The sequence below is a fragment of the Terrapene carolina genome, unplaced genomic scaffold (assembly GCF_002925995.2).
Source record: "Terrapene carolina triunguis isolate 2854851 unplaced genomic scaffold, T_m_triunguis-2.0 Scaffold131, whole genome shotgun sequence".
NCBI lineage: Eukaryota > Metazoa > Chordata > Testudines > Emydidae > Terrapene > Terrapene triunguis.
In genome coordinates this window covers 4,037,456-4,055,555 of record NW_020664482.1, presented here as the reverse complement: position 1 = coordinate 4,055,555, position 18,100 = coordinate 4,037,456, and the positions used below count along the sequence as shown (strand labels likewise).

General features: G+C 39.3%; 1 protein-coding gene across 1 annotated transcript in view; it reads right to left on the bottom strand.

Annotated features, from left to right (window-relative positions):
* The window catches only part of PHF6 (PHD finger protein 6), a 34,699-nt gene extending 18,279 nt beyond the window's left edge, over positions 1–16,420 (bottom strand). The window contains exons 1-6 of the mRNA XM_029911854.1: positions 16,306–16,420; positions 10,211–10,393; positions 9,893–9,994; positions 5,809–5,942; positions 5,492–5,535; positions 1,965–1,967 (exon numbers count right to left, since the gene is read on the bottom strand). Coding sequence (XP_029767714.1) covers positions 1,965–1,967; positions 5,492–5,535; positions 5,809–5,942; positions 9,893–9,994; positions 10,211–10,348 — 421 coding nt within the window. The 5' untranslated portion in view covers positions 10,349–10,393; positions 16,306–16,420. The remainder of the gene's footprint in view (positions 1–1,964; positions 1,968–5,491; positions 5,536–5,808; positions 5,943–9,892; positions 9,995–10,210; positions 10,394–16,305) is intronic.
* Positions 16,421–18,100: the final 1,680 nt, after the last annotated feature.

Here is an 18,100-nt window from a genome sequence, read left to right as displayed (position 1 = left end):
CAAGGATTCTACCCCAATGGCAAAAAAAATTTATCAGACAAGGGACAAACTTGCAGAAAGATAAGACCGATTATCCAATATGAAGTAGAGTATCGACAAAAATTCTGTTAATCTAAGAATGATAAAAGTTTAACATTTGAAGGACCTGTAATTGCCCTGAGAATAAAAGCATACAACTGACAATCTTAGTTCTATTCCTGGCTTTGACACTGGCTTACTGAGTGACCTTGAGCTCATCACCAATTCTATGTCCCTTAGTTTCCCCAGTTCACTTGGAGATCCTCAAATGTCAGGTAACAAAGAAAAATTAATTTTGAACCACACCATAGGAACAACCAAAATGACTGACCAAAATTGCAACTAATGAAGGAAAATAAGTATGAGTCAACTTCAGTCCCAAACTTCTCAAAACCTAAATACAATTGTGCCAAGTTGCGTAACAATTCAACTAATGAAATGCTATGATATCATTTACAAGCCGAACAGAACAATGATAGCAACTCCCACATGATGTTGGGTGTTGAAAAAAAATCCAAGAGCCCACTGGGTTTCCCAAACAAAATGCTTAATTTGGGGTTGGATTTTATTTTATTTTCTAGATAAAAGATTTCTAAGCAGTGAGAGAAATAAATACAAGATCTAGACAGTTTAGAGGACAGTGCACTTCAAATAGCTCTCAATCTGCTCTTCTGAACAGCTGCCTCCAAACTACTTTAACTGACATGCTCTTCTAGTTAGTAGGAATACAGCATATAAGATTCCAGCTTGATCTCTATGCCTATGCAGTGACAACTAGTTAACCCTTGAGTTGTTAGATTAAACCTACTGTGTAGAGGCATGCATCTGTCTAGTGTACCATTTGGATTTTATTGCGATTACTTCTGCATCTGAGTGAAGAGAAGAAATATAGATTCATCACATATAGCTCTGATGTCATGTGAATGCTGGACCAAAAAAGAATTATTAAAGGAGGTCAACAATTTGCAAGACTAGAGAATGACTAAGTATAGCTTTTTGTGCCACCAAGCTAAATTTATTAAATTCAAAAACAAACAGAAGACACTTCATACTCCTGGGGGAATTCTACACCACTACTCATGTACAGAATTTATGTCCCCCCACAGATTTCTTTGCTTCCCTGCAGAAAAATGACTTTGTGATGGGGAAGCAAAGGGAAGCCACAAAAACAGTCATGCGACCCTCCCTTGCAGTATGTTTCAGGAGCCCAGAGCAGCCGGCAGAGAGGTAAATCACTGTGGGGCAGGGGTTGGGACTAAGGAAGACCCAGCTGGTGGCGCCTACCCTGTGCCAGGCTCAGCTGCTAGTCCTGGCTGGGCTGGGAAGGACAGGACTTCCTCTTCCGCTGCATGACATCTGGGCCAGGTTAGACCCACCCCCAGATTTCTCTCCCAGCTGCAGGAAACTCTGCAAACTCCCCCCACGCGCACACACCCATTGCTCCTCAGCTGCCGGGGGAGGGATCCCTGTACAGGGAACTGCTCCCCCGTCCGCCCAACCCCCGTGCATCCAGACGCTCCCGTGGAGCCTTACCCCCCAGCACCCCATCCATAAGCCCGACTTCTCCTGCACCTGGACAACCCGGATGAGCCACCCGCACCTGGATCTCCACCCCACTGAACTCCACTCCCCCAGCATCTGGACCCCCTACTGAGACCACCACACCCAGACCCCCCTGCCAAGCTCTATCCTCCTCACACCCAGAGCCCCCCTGCTGAGCCCCAACCACTGTCCTCTGGACCTCCCTGCAGAGTACCATTACCGTTGCACCCATAACCCCTCCAACAAGCCCCTGTGCATCCAGGTCCCCCCTGCACCCAGATCCCGCATTGAGCCAATCGCACCCAGATTGCCCCACACAAAACCCTCTCAACCCACACCTGGATCCTCCCACACTAAGCCCCTCCACACTTGGATCCTGCTTTGCTGAGCCTGCATGCCCACACCTGCTGCACCTGACGTGGAGGGGCAGGGTCCTGGGGTGTTTCTGGGGCAGGCCCAGTCCTTGCACTGTGTGAGGGTTGGGTGTAGCCTCACCGCTGAGTCTGTGTCCCGGGGTGGGGGGCTGGGGGAGGGAAGGGAGGCTGCACAGTGATCTACCACCTCTGTACAGCCAAACTCTTCTGGAACTTCCACATTTATTTGACAAATAAAATTTGCAGAATTTTAAAATATTGTGTGCAGAATTTTTAATTTTTTGGTGCAGAATGCCCTCAGGAGTAACTTCAGCATCTCCTCCCAGACATTAAATGAATAAGAGCTTGCATTAACTCATGAATTGATCCTGGGGAGTAGGGAAGCATTCAGCATAATGAATTCTTGCCCCTCTTGGGCTTCATGAGAGATCTGGACATCAAAGAGTAAATGTTCATTAGGGTAAACAGGTTTTTAGCTGTTCAACTTTAATTAATGTTAAAGTAAGTAATTTAGCCAAATCTCTGTGCACTACACTGAAAGTTTCCCCAACAGGTACTGGATGGCATACCATTCCTCCAGAAAGGGGAGAAGGGCTTGGTATGCAGTAACATATTGGTCTCTAACAGCTATTGGCCCACCAAGCTGGAATTGCTAACAGACACCACAATACATACCTTTCAGGCTTTAGCAAGAACTCCAAAGAGAACAAATATTTTCTAGATAAAGTAGGAAGAATAAATGCTGGTCTTAATAGATATTTTGGGGCAGCATTGTCCACAGAATTTAAGTCCCAATGATTTTTGATTGTCTAAACGTGACATGACCCAAATGAGAAACTATTATTCTATTAAAAATATTCTATTCCAACAGCTGCTTCCAAAAGAGCTAAAATAAAAACAGAACTATTGCAATTAGATTAGGACACATAACCAGAACTGCTCTACACTGATCAAACCCCTCTCCCACAAAAACCCTAACACCAAGGGGCAGGGTTCCTTCGCATCTGACTTTCAGTCCCAGTGCCCCACACAAGCTGTGAGGCACATGACCACAGATTAGCATTAACTGTTCTGGTATGCAAACAACCCCAAGAGTGAAATTCATGGAAACAAAATAATATATGACAAAAAAAGTTGTTATAACAGCATTTGATTATTCAGTCCAATTTGTTTACTCTTCTCTACTTGTCTTTTCTAGTATGCCAAGCCCTATTTCCCTCTACACATTCAACTCCCTCCTTGACACTCACTTTTTCCATGTTGGCCACAAAAAATAAGCCAACAAAATATGTAAGAAACTCTTCTGGGCTTCTCATTGTGCCATGTTTTTGTGTGACAGACTCCCTATGTGCCCGTTCCAGTCTTGAGTACAATGTCAGCACTTAAATAGTAAATAACACAGGAGATCCTTTAAGCCCCTTCTCAGAGTGCTGAGGACCACCTGATATCTCATTCTTTGGAAGACATAGCAACTATCTCTCAGGATACAAGTATCTAGCAGCATACTCAAATGCTGCTGCTATAGAATGATGTAAGGTGTTTCCTCGCCAGAGACTACATGTGCTTGTTTTGTTATATTTGTACATGGCCTAGGAAAACGGGCCCCTGGCCTGGTAGGCGCTACCAAAATACAAACTATAAACAACAGCACTGTTCTATCAGTATAGCATACGCAGTCCCCAGAAGCCTGAGAACAAAGACAGTCTGATTTTCAAACTTGGGACTCTCACTAAAAAGAGCACACACACTATGGCAACATACTATTGACCCAAATCCTCCATTTCAATTCAATGGAGTGAAAAATGAAAATCCAAACAAGATATATCGGGTTTTTTGTTTTCAACAACTCAGATAGACTTAACCAAAGCTGTTCTAGAAAACACTGCTTTTGTGTTTTTAAAAAAACTGCAATCATTAATATTTGAAAAAACAGCTCCTGCTCTTCTGCAGTAATTTTTTCCATGTCCTTTCCAATACAAATATCCATATTAAAATACTGAGCACCTCACAGTAAAGAGTGACATATTAGAATAGGCAGAAACAGCTCTTGCAGACTCTCAAATACTAGCATAGACCTTGGCCCTGCAAGGAGCTCCACAAAGCAGCAGAGGTCCATTCCCATGGAACAACTTGCAGGATTAGGATCACAATTAGGTTTTTCAATAGATGGCAATAGCTATGAGCCAACAGTGAGTATATGTACATTGTGTGTCTGTCTAAACTAACTATTTACATGAGAGACTAGTCTAGTCCTTCACTTCACTCCAAAATCTTTCCGTAAGAATTTTCATCCTACAATACTGTTTATAAAACCCCCCAAACAGAAATTAAGACACCAAACTACACTACAGTAACTGGGTCTAGTCTATTTTAAATCTATTAACTATTAATACAAATTCTATGCTGTTTCTCCAGTCTCCTTAATAAAGCCTTGTTAGTTACAGAAGTCATAGTGAAGTGCATGTTACATGCAGAGTGCCCGACGATATTTAGGTATAACTGGATAACATAAAAATCCAGTTTTAGCCTGGAATTTCTGATTTACATTGTGCAAAAAGATTTGGGGGGAGATTAAATCAAATCTCTAATATTAATATAATTATTTAATGTGAATGGCACAAAATAATATGTATATGCTAAATAAAATGCATTTGGCAGAAACAAATGACAATTTACAAGAGATTCAAAAATACCACTAAAAGACACAGTAATGCATTTCTTCATTGTTTAAATTTGAGGTTACATTTCAATTTAGAATGATGCAAAGGTAAACTAATTTCTACTTACCCAAATTCAAATACAATAGAAAAAAGGCAAAAAACTACCACCACACAATTGTGCAACTGCGTTTGAATGTCAAAAGACCATACAACATATTAAAGCTATTTTAAATGTATTGCCCAACTGCCTCACCCGTTCCAACAGTCTCCCCTCAGTTATGAGACGGTTGCATGAGTGCTTTCATACAACTGCTCGTGTTAATCAGTTTATCGGTCAAATAGCCAAAGGGAGCCTTTCAAAGGGTAATCTGACCACAACCCCTTATATATAATACCAGATCTCTCTTCTAATTTATGACAAAATTATCAGGAATATTACGAAAGGAAGACCTAAAGCTTAACCTTGCAACAGATAAAAGAAATACTGTAGTTTTGTGGGATTTTGTTACAAACAGCGTAAGATATAGCCATTGCCTGACAAAATTGACACATTTAAGATGTAGAATACTTACCTGAACATACAAATCAGATTCTTCCCAAGAGGGAACACATTACTTTCACAGAACCTTTATTATGACAGAGCATCAGAACCCCAGAGCATTCTGGGATTTATTTATTTATTTTTAAACCAGATGCCTACCTTTTAGCATCTTAACACCATATGCAAATTCCCTATATATGTTCAGCTTCTAGGTTAATTCTTTCAGAAACACATCTAATTCTAGTCCAGTCCTAGTTTGCCCAAAACATTTATATTTTCCACAAAATTTAAGATGTAATCAGAGTATCTGTCGGGAGGGGGGGGGGGGGGGGGAGAATTACATTGAATAGTTTTACCTTCCGAGTTACGTGTAGTTTTCTTGTGTTTTCGGCATAAAATCCTATAAACAGAGCAGTTAAACTGTCAGATAAGTCATGATTCAGAGCTTATTTAGTTTAATTTAAATAGCAGTACATTTCACCCCATTTACAAGACTCTCAAATTCCAATTTTGCAGTTAAAAAATGTAGACAGTCTAGCACGCTGTTATATTAAACTCCATATTCACCATTATAACTTTTTTTTTTAAACCTCAAAATGTTTGTATTCCAATGATAGTTTTACAAAGAGGGTGAAATATAAATACAAACAGAAACACGATAAATAGTAGTTACATGTAAATGCCTTGTGAGGGTTTCTCTCTTATTTGAGCTTTATCATGCAATGCACAGTAGTAGTGATATGTCTTGTGACACGTTTTCACATCACAACCAATGGTTGCTCCTGGACAATGGCATAAAGAGCACATCTATAATAGAAAGAAAGAAAAATAAAATTCATGCTAGCAGTAGTTTAATACTTTTGGCTTTGGAAATAATTGGAACTAACAGGCATAAAATAACTCCCCTCCTCACCAAACAGATGGCATTACGGAGAGCAATGTATTTAGTCATATGGTCTTTATCCACATTTTTCCCCAAGTGTCATTTTTAATTAATTTTAAAAGGAGAGATGGATATCTCAGCTACTCAATTATAAAAGATAACAGCATGATAATAATTTTATCATCTTAATTATTAATGCAGTGGAAAAATAATCCAATAACTTTAGCTAAGTAAGAAGTGCCATACTGGAACAAACTTAATTTTTCACGTAGATGTTATGCTTCCAAGAGTGGGCTATACCAAACACTGATCAACTGTGGATTATACTATGAAAGAAGGAGAGAAAAGGGACTTTCTTGCTGACCTCAGCTGGCAAATCAGTTTATTCCCTGAAGCATAAGGACTGAATGCTTGAAATTTTACCTTAGTTAACTGCAGCTGCCTGCCATTTTTCCCCTACAACTGTCTAACCCTCTTTCTAATAATTTGCTTCAGTCATATTCCATGACACTGTGGTACACAAAAGGAATTTCTCTTATTTGTATTAATACCACCACCTTTTTGTTCTTATGCTATAGAAAAGGCTACATACAGGGCTATTGCTTTACTCTTCCTTTTCCAAGGATAGGTACTTTCCACACTACTTTGTAATGGTTTCTCATTTGAGAAACATCTCTTGTGCTTCTAAACATTTTCATGGCCCTTCTTTGTGTGCTGAATTAAAGGGGAAGACATACAGTCAATGTATATAATGCCTTTAATATTCATCATATTTTTTCTAGCTTCTTAACACTGCTCAAACTCTTACTGAGTTTTTGATTGATTTTGAGGTATGTTTACTGAGCTATATATTTATATCTAATTTGTTTCCTGCAAGGTTATAACTAATTCAAAACCCATCAGCATACATGACCAGTTTAAATTGTTCCTTACAATATGCATTACCTTGCATAAGTCTATGAAGAGTAAAATTACCCATCCATCATCTTGCCTAACTGCCTTGCTTATTAGGTCCTTCTACAGCTCTTCCAATTCTTCTTAGTCTTAACTAACCTAAATAAACCTGCCACCAGCAAGTTTTGTGACCCCACTATTTACCCCATCTTGAAGTTAACGGAACAAAACAAAAAATGAGCTGAATCTTGGATCATTCTGCTATTTACCTCCCTACAAATTGAGAAAACTGCTCTATTCATACTGTTCCATTGCTCTTAATCAGTTTTTAAATCCATAGTAGGTGTTTAATCAACCCTCTGTATTTCAAGTTTCCTAAGTAACTTCTTGTGAGCAACTTTATTAAAATGTATTTACACATTCAAAATAAACATATCTATCAGTTCCCTTTTATCCACTATTTTAATTTTCATATATTTTAATAGGTTAGACAGGCACAATTTACTCTTACATAAGCTGCGAAATCTCTCTGGTAAAATGACAATCTGGAAGAACCTTTATATTGATTTATTGATCTAATTCCCATTGAAATAAATTTTTTAATTTGTTGGAATGATTTTTATTATCTGATTGGTTTGTTTAATTCTCTATGTACATCAGGCACATGGAAAGTTCTAAGCACAAAAAAAAACACTTTTAAGGGTTTCTTCTCACATACAGCTAATAGAAGCAATAATGACCTCAGATCAGCACATTTACTGGAAATTAAGAACAAGCTGATATTACTGGCCTATGATTATAGCTCAACCCCTCAACTATTACCAGAAATATTCTGCATTTCTCCCATCATTGCTTTAATATGCAGAAGTAGCGTCAAGTCGTCAGTGCCTATTTGCTAAGTAGCAACATCTACCAAAATAGGACAACTCCTTAAACTCTGTCTGCCAACAGACAGAATTTAGTAAAAACTACCAGTATGACTATTAGATTTGGAGAACCACATTGAGTGCTTTACTGCTTCTCCTATAAAGGACCAGTCAAGAATGGAAAACAATCACTAAGTGCAACATGCTTGAAGAGAGGGCACATTCAAGCTTATCAGGACAAAACCATTCAGCCTCTTCATATAAAACTTGGACCTAGTTCAAGTGCCTGGTTTCTCTAGATCAGGGGTCGGCAACCTTTCAGAAGTGGTGTGCTGAGTCTTCATTTATTCACTCTAATTTAAGGTTTCACATGCCAGTAATACATTTTAATGTTTTTAGAAGGTCTCTTTCTATAAGTCTATAATATATAACTAAACTATTGTTGTATGTAAAGTAAACAAGGTTTTCAAAATGTTTAAGAAGCTTAATTTAAAATTAAATTAAAATGCAGAGCCCCCCGGACTGGTGGCCAGGACCCGGACAGTGTGAGTGCCACTGAAAATCAGCTTGTGTGCCGCCTTCGGCATGCGTGCCATAGGTTGCCTACCCCTGCTCTAGATGGTGTGCTTTAAGAATCCGTCCTCTTCCAACATGTTACTGATAGAACAAAAAAGATTCAGAAGCACAAAGAAAATCTATATTCTCATGAATCCCAAACATACAGATCTCGTAAAACCATTTAAAAAGATTTAATTGTCAAAAAGTTTCTTGTTGGCCCACATAGCCATATGCTACTCTGCTCTTTATAAATATCAAATCTCCAATCACACCTATAGTCTCCAACTAGTATAGCTCAATGAAGACATAATATAATTAGAGCAAATAAAACTCCACACTGAAAAAGACTAAGCAAAGTATTGTACTGTTTAGTGACGAGGCTGTAAGTATAATGAGGTGCAACATCATGCAACTTCAGCCTCCAAATAAAGCATCCCTGGTAAAGCCTCTTTCAGACCCCCTCCCCCATTTCTCCCAAAAACATGAAAGTGTCTAAGGACTGTTTTAGTTATAGCGGATCACTTGTTAGAAAATATTTGCAAAACCAACCATCTCCCAGATAAGAAAGATGATCGTAATAATACCTAGCTCTTATATCAAACAGAAATCTGCTTAAAAATTGAGTAATGCCTTGCAAACAAACAGCAGTTCATATCACACAGTTCCATAGCAGTTTGATGAGGCTATGACTAAACTAGTTTTCAGTATGTGCATCTCATGAAAAATCTGCATCCCAAGGCTCTATTAAATCATTAAAAAATGGAAGCAATAAGTATCTTGGCAGTAAAGGACAGTTTTTGGCAGTGAAACCAAATGTTGGTAAAGGAGCAGTGTTACACTTGCATAGCTCCCTGGAATGTGCTTCCATTGTGAAATCTGTCAGAAAATATTAAATAGGAAAGTAAATTTAAGAAATGCTGGTTTCTCTTTGTATGCAGCCCATTAAAAAGAACAAAATTTATTTTGTTAATGAGTTTTAAAACTTGATTGGGAAAATTATGCCACATATTCACTATAACCATCTTTATTTGCTGATAACATAAGGACAGTGCTAGTGAAAATGTTAAGATTTGCAGTTCATTTTTAGGAATTCCAAAAATATTCCACAATCTCCAAAATAACCTTATATATTTGAATTAGACTATACACATTATGATTAAAATAAAAACAAACTGATTGCTTTAAGAAGCTTCCCATCGTTAGTCATTTGACATTTAGAACTCAGTCCTATTCCTATTGAAATCAACTGCAAAATTCCTATTGATTTCAATAAGGGATCACTCCTGTTGGTGGCTATCCATCTAGCTACCACCCTACCCTTTCTCTGAGATTTACCCTCTTTTTTAAAAATGCATGACCAGTTTTATCTTAATGACTCCTCCCATGGGTTAATTACCCACTACACTAGAGTTCACAGGCACAGGGAAAACATTTCTTAAAAAAGATATGATACAATAGATAACTTCAGTAGTACATTGAATTACTTCATTAGATACTTTGCAGAAGTTAAGAAAATGCTACTTTTCCATTTTCAAGAGGCAGAATTACAGACTTACCAGTTTAGTGCCTCTTTTTATTTCCTTTTGAACATCTTCAATAGAAAATCCACCAAGACTCTCATTGTCAGAGTGTGAAGATACCAATGCAGACGAAAATAGCTGCAAGTTGTGTAAAAACAAAACAATTTTAAAGGGTTTCCAGTAATATGGAATAATTATATTTGTAAAAAGGAACAATTTCAAAATAAAAATAAACAGTGGTATTAGTAACATATACCACTGCCACAAATGGGCTGAAATCATTCAGGATTTCATTTGTTTACATAATGTAGTTAACAACTCAGTGCTTTAACTTCCTTTTTCTCTGTTACTTACCATACATTTGTGATGTGCTGCCACCTTCTGGTTTTCAGACATCAATAATTGTCCACATTCATTATCTTTATTAGACCTACAAAAACCACACTTCCGTTGCCTTGAAGACCCTTTTTTCTGTCCAACTGAGCTTGTCATGATTTTTAAAATGGCTTTAGAATGACACTTCAGTCCTCACAAATGCTACGGAGAATAAAAATGTTCAATAGTGATGTTAATTTCAACTTAAATCAATTTAAATTATATTTACTCAAGTTACTTTGTGTTTCTCTTAAAATACCTGAAACATCCACTACGTCTCAGAGTGGAATATAATTTGTCTCATACACACAGCTAGAGTATAATATATAAATAAACATGTATATTGCAAAAGCTGTATTTCCCAAAATCTTTATAAGACTGTGGCAACAAGGCATAAAATGGTCCCCAAAGTAAGAGAAGTTATAAAATTTATACAAATGTAAAGGCTGAGAGAGGAGAGGGGAAGGAGAAAATTAAAAATATAACAAGTATAGCAATCATTAGGGCTCTTAGGGAAATCCTGATGCAATACTGTCTCATTCCATTTTCTTTTTATTTATTCCAGAAGCACGCTGCACAAGGGGAGCTTTACCTTAGCATACAATAAAACCCATTCTACTGAACTCCTTTAGAAGCACCAATAAAAAAAAAAACTAGGCTACAATCTATAAAAGCTAATAAGTACTGAATTTAAATACTCGTATTTGTAAAGATGAAGATGAGTAACTGTCCTTACGAGATGAGAAGATAAAAGTTTACCATTTTAGGTATTACACAGATACATTGTGGCTAGTTAAAGTCACAAAGTTTTAGAGGTGAATATTTGTGACTAATATGCTGCAATAGAAACCCTTTAAGATCCAGGACCGTTTTTTGCAACCTTACCCTAATTCTGAATATGTGCATGACAACAGCTGTTCTTATCCTAAGAAAAGTAATTTAAAATTAAACTCCACATAAATCACATACTTTTTATGTTTTACAAGCAACATAGTTAAAAATACAACACCAAGGCCCCAGTTCAGCAATGAGATTCACATAGGTGGATCCACTTCAATGAGGCTTCATACACGAATCTGTCTAGGTGGCTCTCATTGCAAGTTTGGGCCCTAAAACACCCAATATTCAAGGATACACACTTTTTGGACCCAATCTAAAGTTGAAGTTTGTGTCCATTCACCTTTACATCTCTAAAAGAAAACATAACATAATATAAACATGCTATAATTTATATAATTAACATGGTCTAATTCGAGAACCTAAGTAGCATGCTTGTTTACTGCTTTTCCTCTCTGAAGATCTGGATCTCAGTATTGTTCTGGTCACATAGGCAATGAATATGGCTCTCAGCCTTCGTCTCCAGTAGACGCCCATCTAAATCAGGAAGTCCACTACATAATTCAGAACTTCTACTAAAAAGGGACCTTGGCTACAATGGCAGAGGCGTCATAGGTCAGGATTGATTTGCAATTATACAACAGACTGGTGAAATTTGCATAGCCAAACTCTGCGTGGTTCTTGAAAGTGCTACAAGTTCCTCACTTTCCTAGACACTAATATCACTCATTTTTATTACAGAAAGTTGAGGAATAGTGCTAAGTTTATATGCCTCTATATATAAAATACAGTTAATGAAGATCCTTTTAATTCTCATGTAGTGTTATTCACAAATTTTCATAGATATAATTTAAAAACATTTTTTCTTGCCATGCTTAATACAAGATACATTTACATTTTGATGTACGAATGTCTTCTCTAGTGCTTGTTCTTTTTACTGTTTCATTTACTTCCATTTTTAACTATAAAGCAATTTACTAGATTGGTGACACATACTTGTAACAAGAATGCATATATTCTAGATCTAGCTGATTTACACACACAAAAGTGCCAGTGTGAATAAATGAGTCACACCCTTTGCAGTGGCAACAGAGAACCCTTAAATGTTAAACACAAAAAAATTTACTTACTATATTCTTCTAAAGAGAAATCAAAATAAAATAACTCTGTACTTCATTTATTAAACAGCAAGAAGGGCTGGCTTTTGAAGAAAGGAAAGAGACTTTCAAAATGTTCTTGAATTCTTTCAAAATCTAAATGAGATTTTGGAAGCAGGAAAAAGCTTCCGACGAACAGAAGGAAACTATATAAAAATATTTTTTGTTCTTAGGTCAGATTCAAAAGCTTTACATAAATCATGCAATAATGGGTTGGAGATACTGTAACAAAATTTAAAATGCAAGAATAACTTCTGTAATATTAATTATATCAAAACAGCAATTATACACACACACACACACACACACACACACGTACATAAGGCCAAGTGCATTCATTATGGGTTAGCTTTAATTTGACTTTTTTTTTTACATTGCATTTAATTTTTCTTACTTTATTTTCTTATTCAGGAACTAATTCTTGTAGCATCAACAATGACAGTCCTTATAAAAGTAACTTAAGAAATTTAAAGTCAAATTCTGTCCTTGGATGTGTGTTCACAAGTCCCATTGGCTAAAACAGGAGTCATACACACAGTCATATGGAAAATTTGGTTTTAAGTATGTCAATCACTCTTGCTGCTACATCAATAGACTCTCCCTTTTAATCTCAATCTGAATGGCAAACTAAGATTTTGGAAAATCTGAATAATTCATAACAACCATGGAAGTCAAAATGATTGCTCACTTTAATATTTTGCTTCTTGGAAGCTACTAATAAGAAATATGTTCTTCACAGGTTGTTGAAGTCACCTAGCCTTCAGCATTATGTTGTACAGTGCATCTAAGTCACACATATAACAAACTACATTGTTAATAGGGTATGTACTATTGTTTATATGATCTTACTCCTTGAAATAATTTTGTATTTTTTATAACTTAGAAAATGATGGTAATATGTGTTCCATTGAGGAGGTGGTCTCTGTTAGCATAGCAATGAAAAGATGCAACTAACTGGCTGAAATTGTGTTTTGGCATGATTATTAAAATACTTTAAAATATTTTTTAAAATGCAAGTACAGCAAAAAGCAAAGATTAGGCCAGAAAGGTAACACACATTCCTATCAAAATCTGATTTTATTATTTCCAAAGTATTTTTAAAGGAAACCTAAAAATGCTCTCTCTAATTTTGTGCTTTTTGTTTGCATGTGTTTTCTGTATACCTAGGCATTTGTACATTATTTATATATTTTTAGGGCTTGCGGAAGAAATTGATTAGTACAATAAGTATTTTATCCATAGTACTGACTTTAAGTTACAATTGTTCACCTATGATGTATATTAACCTGTTTTCATAGCATATGCCAATCTGGTATGTACTGGAAATCCTTTCCTTCATATCATAGGGTGCACTCGGCATCCTTTTCACATGTATATTTTTTGTATAAATTCACATCACAAACCACCATGGCTTGCAGTGAATGTATATTAACATAGGTTAAGAATGAGCAAGCTATTTAGTAGAGAAAAATTGCTAGGTTTAGATTTTCGATAGAGTACTTATAAATAAGAAATGTATCTGACAGTGTTTCAGAAAAGCAGAAACCTTTATTTTTAGCTCTATTTTAGCTAATTTACATTTTCTGAAAACAGTTAGAACCAGTTGCCCTGCCACATTACAGATCCATAATCCCGAATGCAAACATTTAAAATCTTGCCATTTAATTTCTTATTGAAAATAGTTTAAGAATGTCTAATGACTAAACACCAACCTACTTCTCACTTGAACACCAAAACAGGTACAATTCAAAATCAGCAAAATAGTCTTCCAATCCACTTTTAAAAATAAACTATAAACTGGGTTGTTGTTTTTTTAAAAATGTGACGTGTACATATATCCTTGAACTGAAACCTTACTCACCAAGTTTCAGTCAAAAGCAAGATTTACAGTTACGCTATAAACCCTGTAAACAGAGGTATATCATAGAAACATTGACTATGGAGACCAGTACTAGCAACCTATTTAAAAGACACAGATGAGTATACTTTTTTTTTTTTTAAAAGCTGTACTGGGGTCATGTCAATATCTTCTAAGATCCTATCTAAAGGGTACCTAATTCCACAATAAAATCTCTCATAAAATGAAAGCTGTGATAAGAGATTCTCAGCTACAGAAAGGGATTCTTTTTGTAATTCTCTCTTCAGAATTTGTTCATCTATGTAGTTTAATTGACGCATATTAAGACAGTACTCAAGCTCATCTTTTCCTTCTTGACATCTTTTTTATTTTTGTAAGAGTTTTTCACACAAACTACATTAAGCCCTGCACTTAGTTTTATTGCCATCTTCTACAGGACTAATTCTAAATGCGCAACAAACAGGCATACTCCTCGCCCTCACATGAAACCTTGCAAAAAAATGAGCTTGGAAGCTTGAATTCATAACTTTGCTAGACACTAAAAATCATGGTCTTAATAAAGACATTTGATTTACCCCTTATTACAACAATCTGTAACTCACTAGCCCCCCCCCCTTTTGTCCTATGTAAATAAGGATGTTAACAGTCCACTTCGCCTTGAATGGTCCCTTCAAATATGTGCTAATGACTTATACTAAACTATCTGTCCGATCTTGCATTCAGCTGTGACACTGAGTACCTTTCCCAGACCTGAGAGAGAGCTCTGTGTAGCTTGAAATCTTGTCTCTCTCACCCCAATAGAAGTTGGTCCAATAAAAGATATTCCCTCATCCATCTTGTCTCCCCAATATTCAACATCTCTCAGGGAAAAAAAACAAGGAGGGCACTATCCCAATATATGAAACATTACTCAGCACTGAGGGAGGGAAAGATAAGAAAGGAAGTTCAAGAGCTTTTCTTCATGCTCTATTTATTAGCTAAAGTCAGGCCCAAGCTTGCTATTTCTCACAGAGAATACTGGATTACAGTTTATATGCAAGGCTCTCCACAGGGAAGTTTAATTGTTTTGTTAAAGCTATGGATTCTTCATGATTAGAGGTCCTATGCAAACACAGGATTGTTTTTTTTTTGTTTTTGTTTTTGTTTTAAACATGTAACAGAATTTGAGACAACTGGGAGAAGCACAAGAGAAACATGCCTAGATTTTTTTTATTTAAACTTGTTAGAAAAGTGATTTTGGATACTTTCAGATAAAAAACAAAAACCCGTGTAGGCAAGTATTTTTACAAGTGACTGGTGATTTTGGGTACTCAACTTGAAGTACTTTAAAGGGGCCTAATCTTCAGAAAACGCAGATTACCCATCCTCTGCCAATCAAGCCCCTTTAAAGTATCTAGTTGAACAATGAGCACCCAAAATCATTAATCACATGAAAATCTCAGCTTTAAGGTATATGCAAACAAGATTTTCCATGTACTTCATACCTACAGAAAACACCGAAGACTGAAAGAGAGGTTGGTGTAACAAGCCTGCAGCAGATTAATTGGATTGGTTTTCAGGAAAGTTTGGGGTTCCCAGCCAGGAAGGGGGCGTGGCGACCATGAACTGGGGCAGCCACCTCACAGGAGGAGGGTCAAACCCTGGCTTGAATAGTTTGGTGGGGCAGGCAGCTAAGCCACAGAGCTGAGTAGGGCGCCCCTCTCAGAAGGAAGAATTACCTCTGCCGTAGCCGGCAGTGTCCCTGGGGTGGGATCCGCAAGCGGAAATCCATCCCTACGGCTCCCTGCAAGGCAGGGGCGCTTCCCAGCTGGATGATTAACGCCAGGAGAAGACGGGGGCCCTGGGAGATGGGAGAACAGTCTAGGCTTGGAGGAAAATGACCCCCCGTTTTGGGGTCCCCTTACAACAAGGGCACGAATCCCACCGGGCGCTGGGGGATCGTCGGGCCCTTCGGGAGCTACCCCGGGACGGGCTAGGGTCCGCCCCCCCGCGAAGGGCGAGCCCCCGCGAGGCTTAGGGGGCTGTTCGCCGGCTCCTCAGGCCTGAGCCCTGGCGGCCCCCCAGGCCTGAGCCCTGGCGCCCCCCCCCAGCTGAGGGGGCGCGCGCCGGGGGTCTCTCCTCAGGCGGAGGGGCCGGCCAGGGGCTCCGCCGCCGCCCACAGGCTGCTGGGCCGGCGCCGAGCGGTGCCTCCCTCAAGTGTGCGCGGCCGCTCGCTCACTCACCCAGGTGGGCGGGGCGCCGGGGAACGAGGACTCGGGGGCCGCTCGCCGCTGGGCACTCAGAACCGCTCGCTCGCTGGCGCTGGGACCTTCCCTTTCATTCGGGGCAGGGGACGCTGCGCCGCCGCCGCTGCCGCACGCACGTCTTCGCGCTGGCGCCAAGACGTCACGGCGTTCCAACCGGCGCCTGATTGGTGCACGAGGCTGCGAGGCGCGGCCGAGAAGGACTGGTCCCGGAGCGGCCTGCGGTTCCAGCGCAGGCGCACACGAGCATCCGAAGTCGTCGGCTGCCGGGGAGGGCGGTGGGGGGCGCGCGCGGATGCGAGAGAGAGAGAATGAGAATCCGCGCGTGCGCAGTTGGACCTGACAGCTGGCGGGGATGGGGAAAATGGAGAACGTAGAATGACCTTTGGGTACACGGAGGGTGACCCGCGCATGCGTACTGATCATTTTGAAGGCTGCTGGGGGTAGAATGAACTGGAGGTTGGGAGGCTGCGCGTGCGCATGACTGAGCTGGCTCTGCAGAAGGGCTGGAGAGCCTAGTACCTCATACAGCAGGGCAGGGCCTTGCCTGCTGCACTCCCACCACCAGACCCCCCTTAGGGCCCCAGGGCAGGGGGTGTGCTCTATAAAAAGACAATCCCTCCCAAAAGGAGTTCACAACCTGCCACCCATGGCTCTTGTGGCACCTGCTCCCGCTGGTTACATTCACACAAAAGCTTTGCTTAGTGACAGATCCATTGCATCAGGACACAGCCCACCGAACTCTTAAAAGCGTGTCAAGAGGGATGTAGAGGGACAATCTGCTTGCCTTGCCTGCCTCCTGTTCTGTTGGTAACATGCTCTAGCATTGGATAAAGGTTTTATTTCCATCTCTCATCAATAGCTACCAAAAAGCAACACATACCCAAGCTCCATCAGACTTGCACTCTGATGCAAACCCTTAACAGTGACCTCAAACACTCTTGCATCAGCAGATCAGCACATCTAATGATCACATTACCTGGGCATCCGGGAAGTGATTCTGCCTTAACATTGCTGAGGTTGCCACTAAGATTTGGGCTTAGAGTGCAAACTTGATGAAGCTGGAATATTATTTTTTGGTAGTTAGGTCACCTGTGTCTGACCCTGTGAAGCCTACATTCAGACTTGCCAATGTATGACACACAAGTGAAATAAAGTATGCATCACACCATAATACAAAGATGATAGTAGGTTTTAGGTTAAAAAAGATGTTTTCTTACTGCATGAATTAAATAAACCAGTAGCTCTCAAACTTTTGTACTGGTGCCCCCTTTCACATAGCAAGCCTCCGAGTGTGACTCCCCTTATAAATTAAAAACACTTTTTAATATATTTAACTCCATTATAAATGCTGGCTGCAAAGCGGGGTTTGGGGGGGAGCCTGACAGTTCGCGACTCCCATGTAATAACCTTGCAACCCCCTGAGGGGTCCTGACCCCCAGTTTGAGAACTCCTGAAATAAACCAAAGTAAGTTCTAGTACATACAACCATAGAATCCCCCACTGTGGGGTGTTAACAGGGTTTAACTCTGGGCTTTGAGACTCAGCTCAGTACACTTAAACTACAGGAGTAATTGCTAGAGGACCTGACACACTTTCAGTGGGTTGGTTGCACGCTATTTGTTAGTAGTAGAATGGAGGTCAGGAATCCTAGGGGCAAAGCCACAGCTGGTGTACATTGCACTGAAGTCAATGGAATGATGACAGTTTACATCAGCTGAGGATCTTGTCCCTGGACTCTAGCCCTGGTTCTGGGAGGACAATGTGGTGTAGT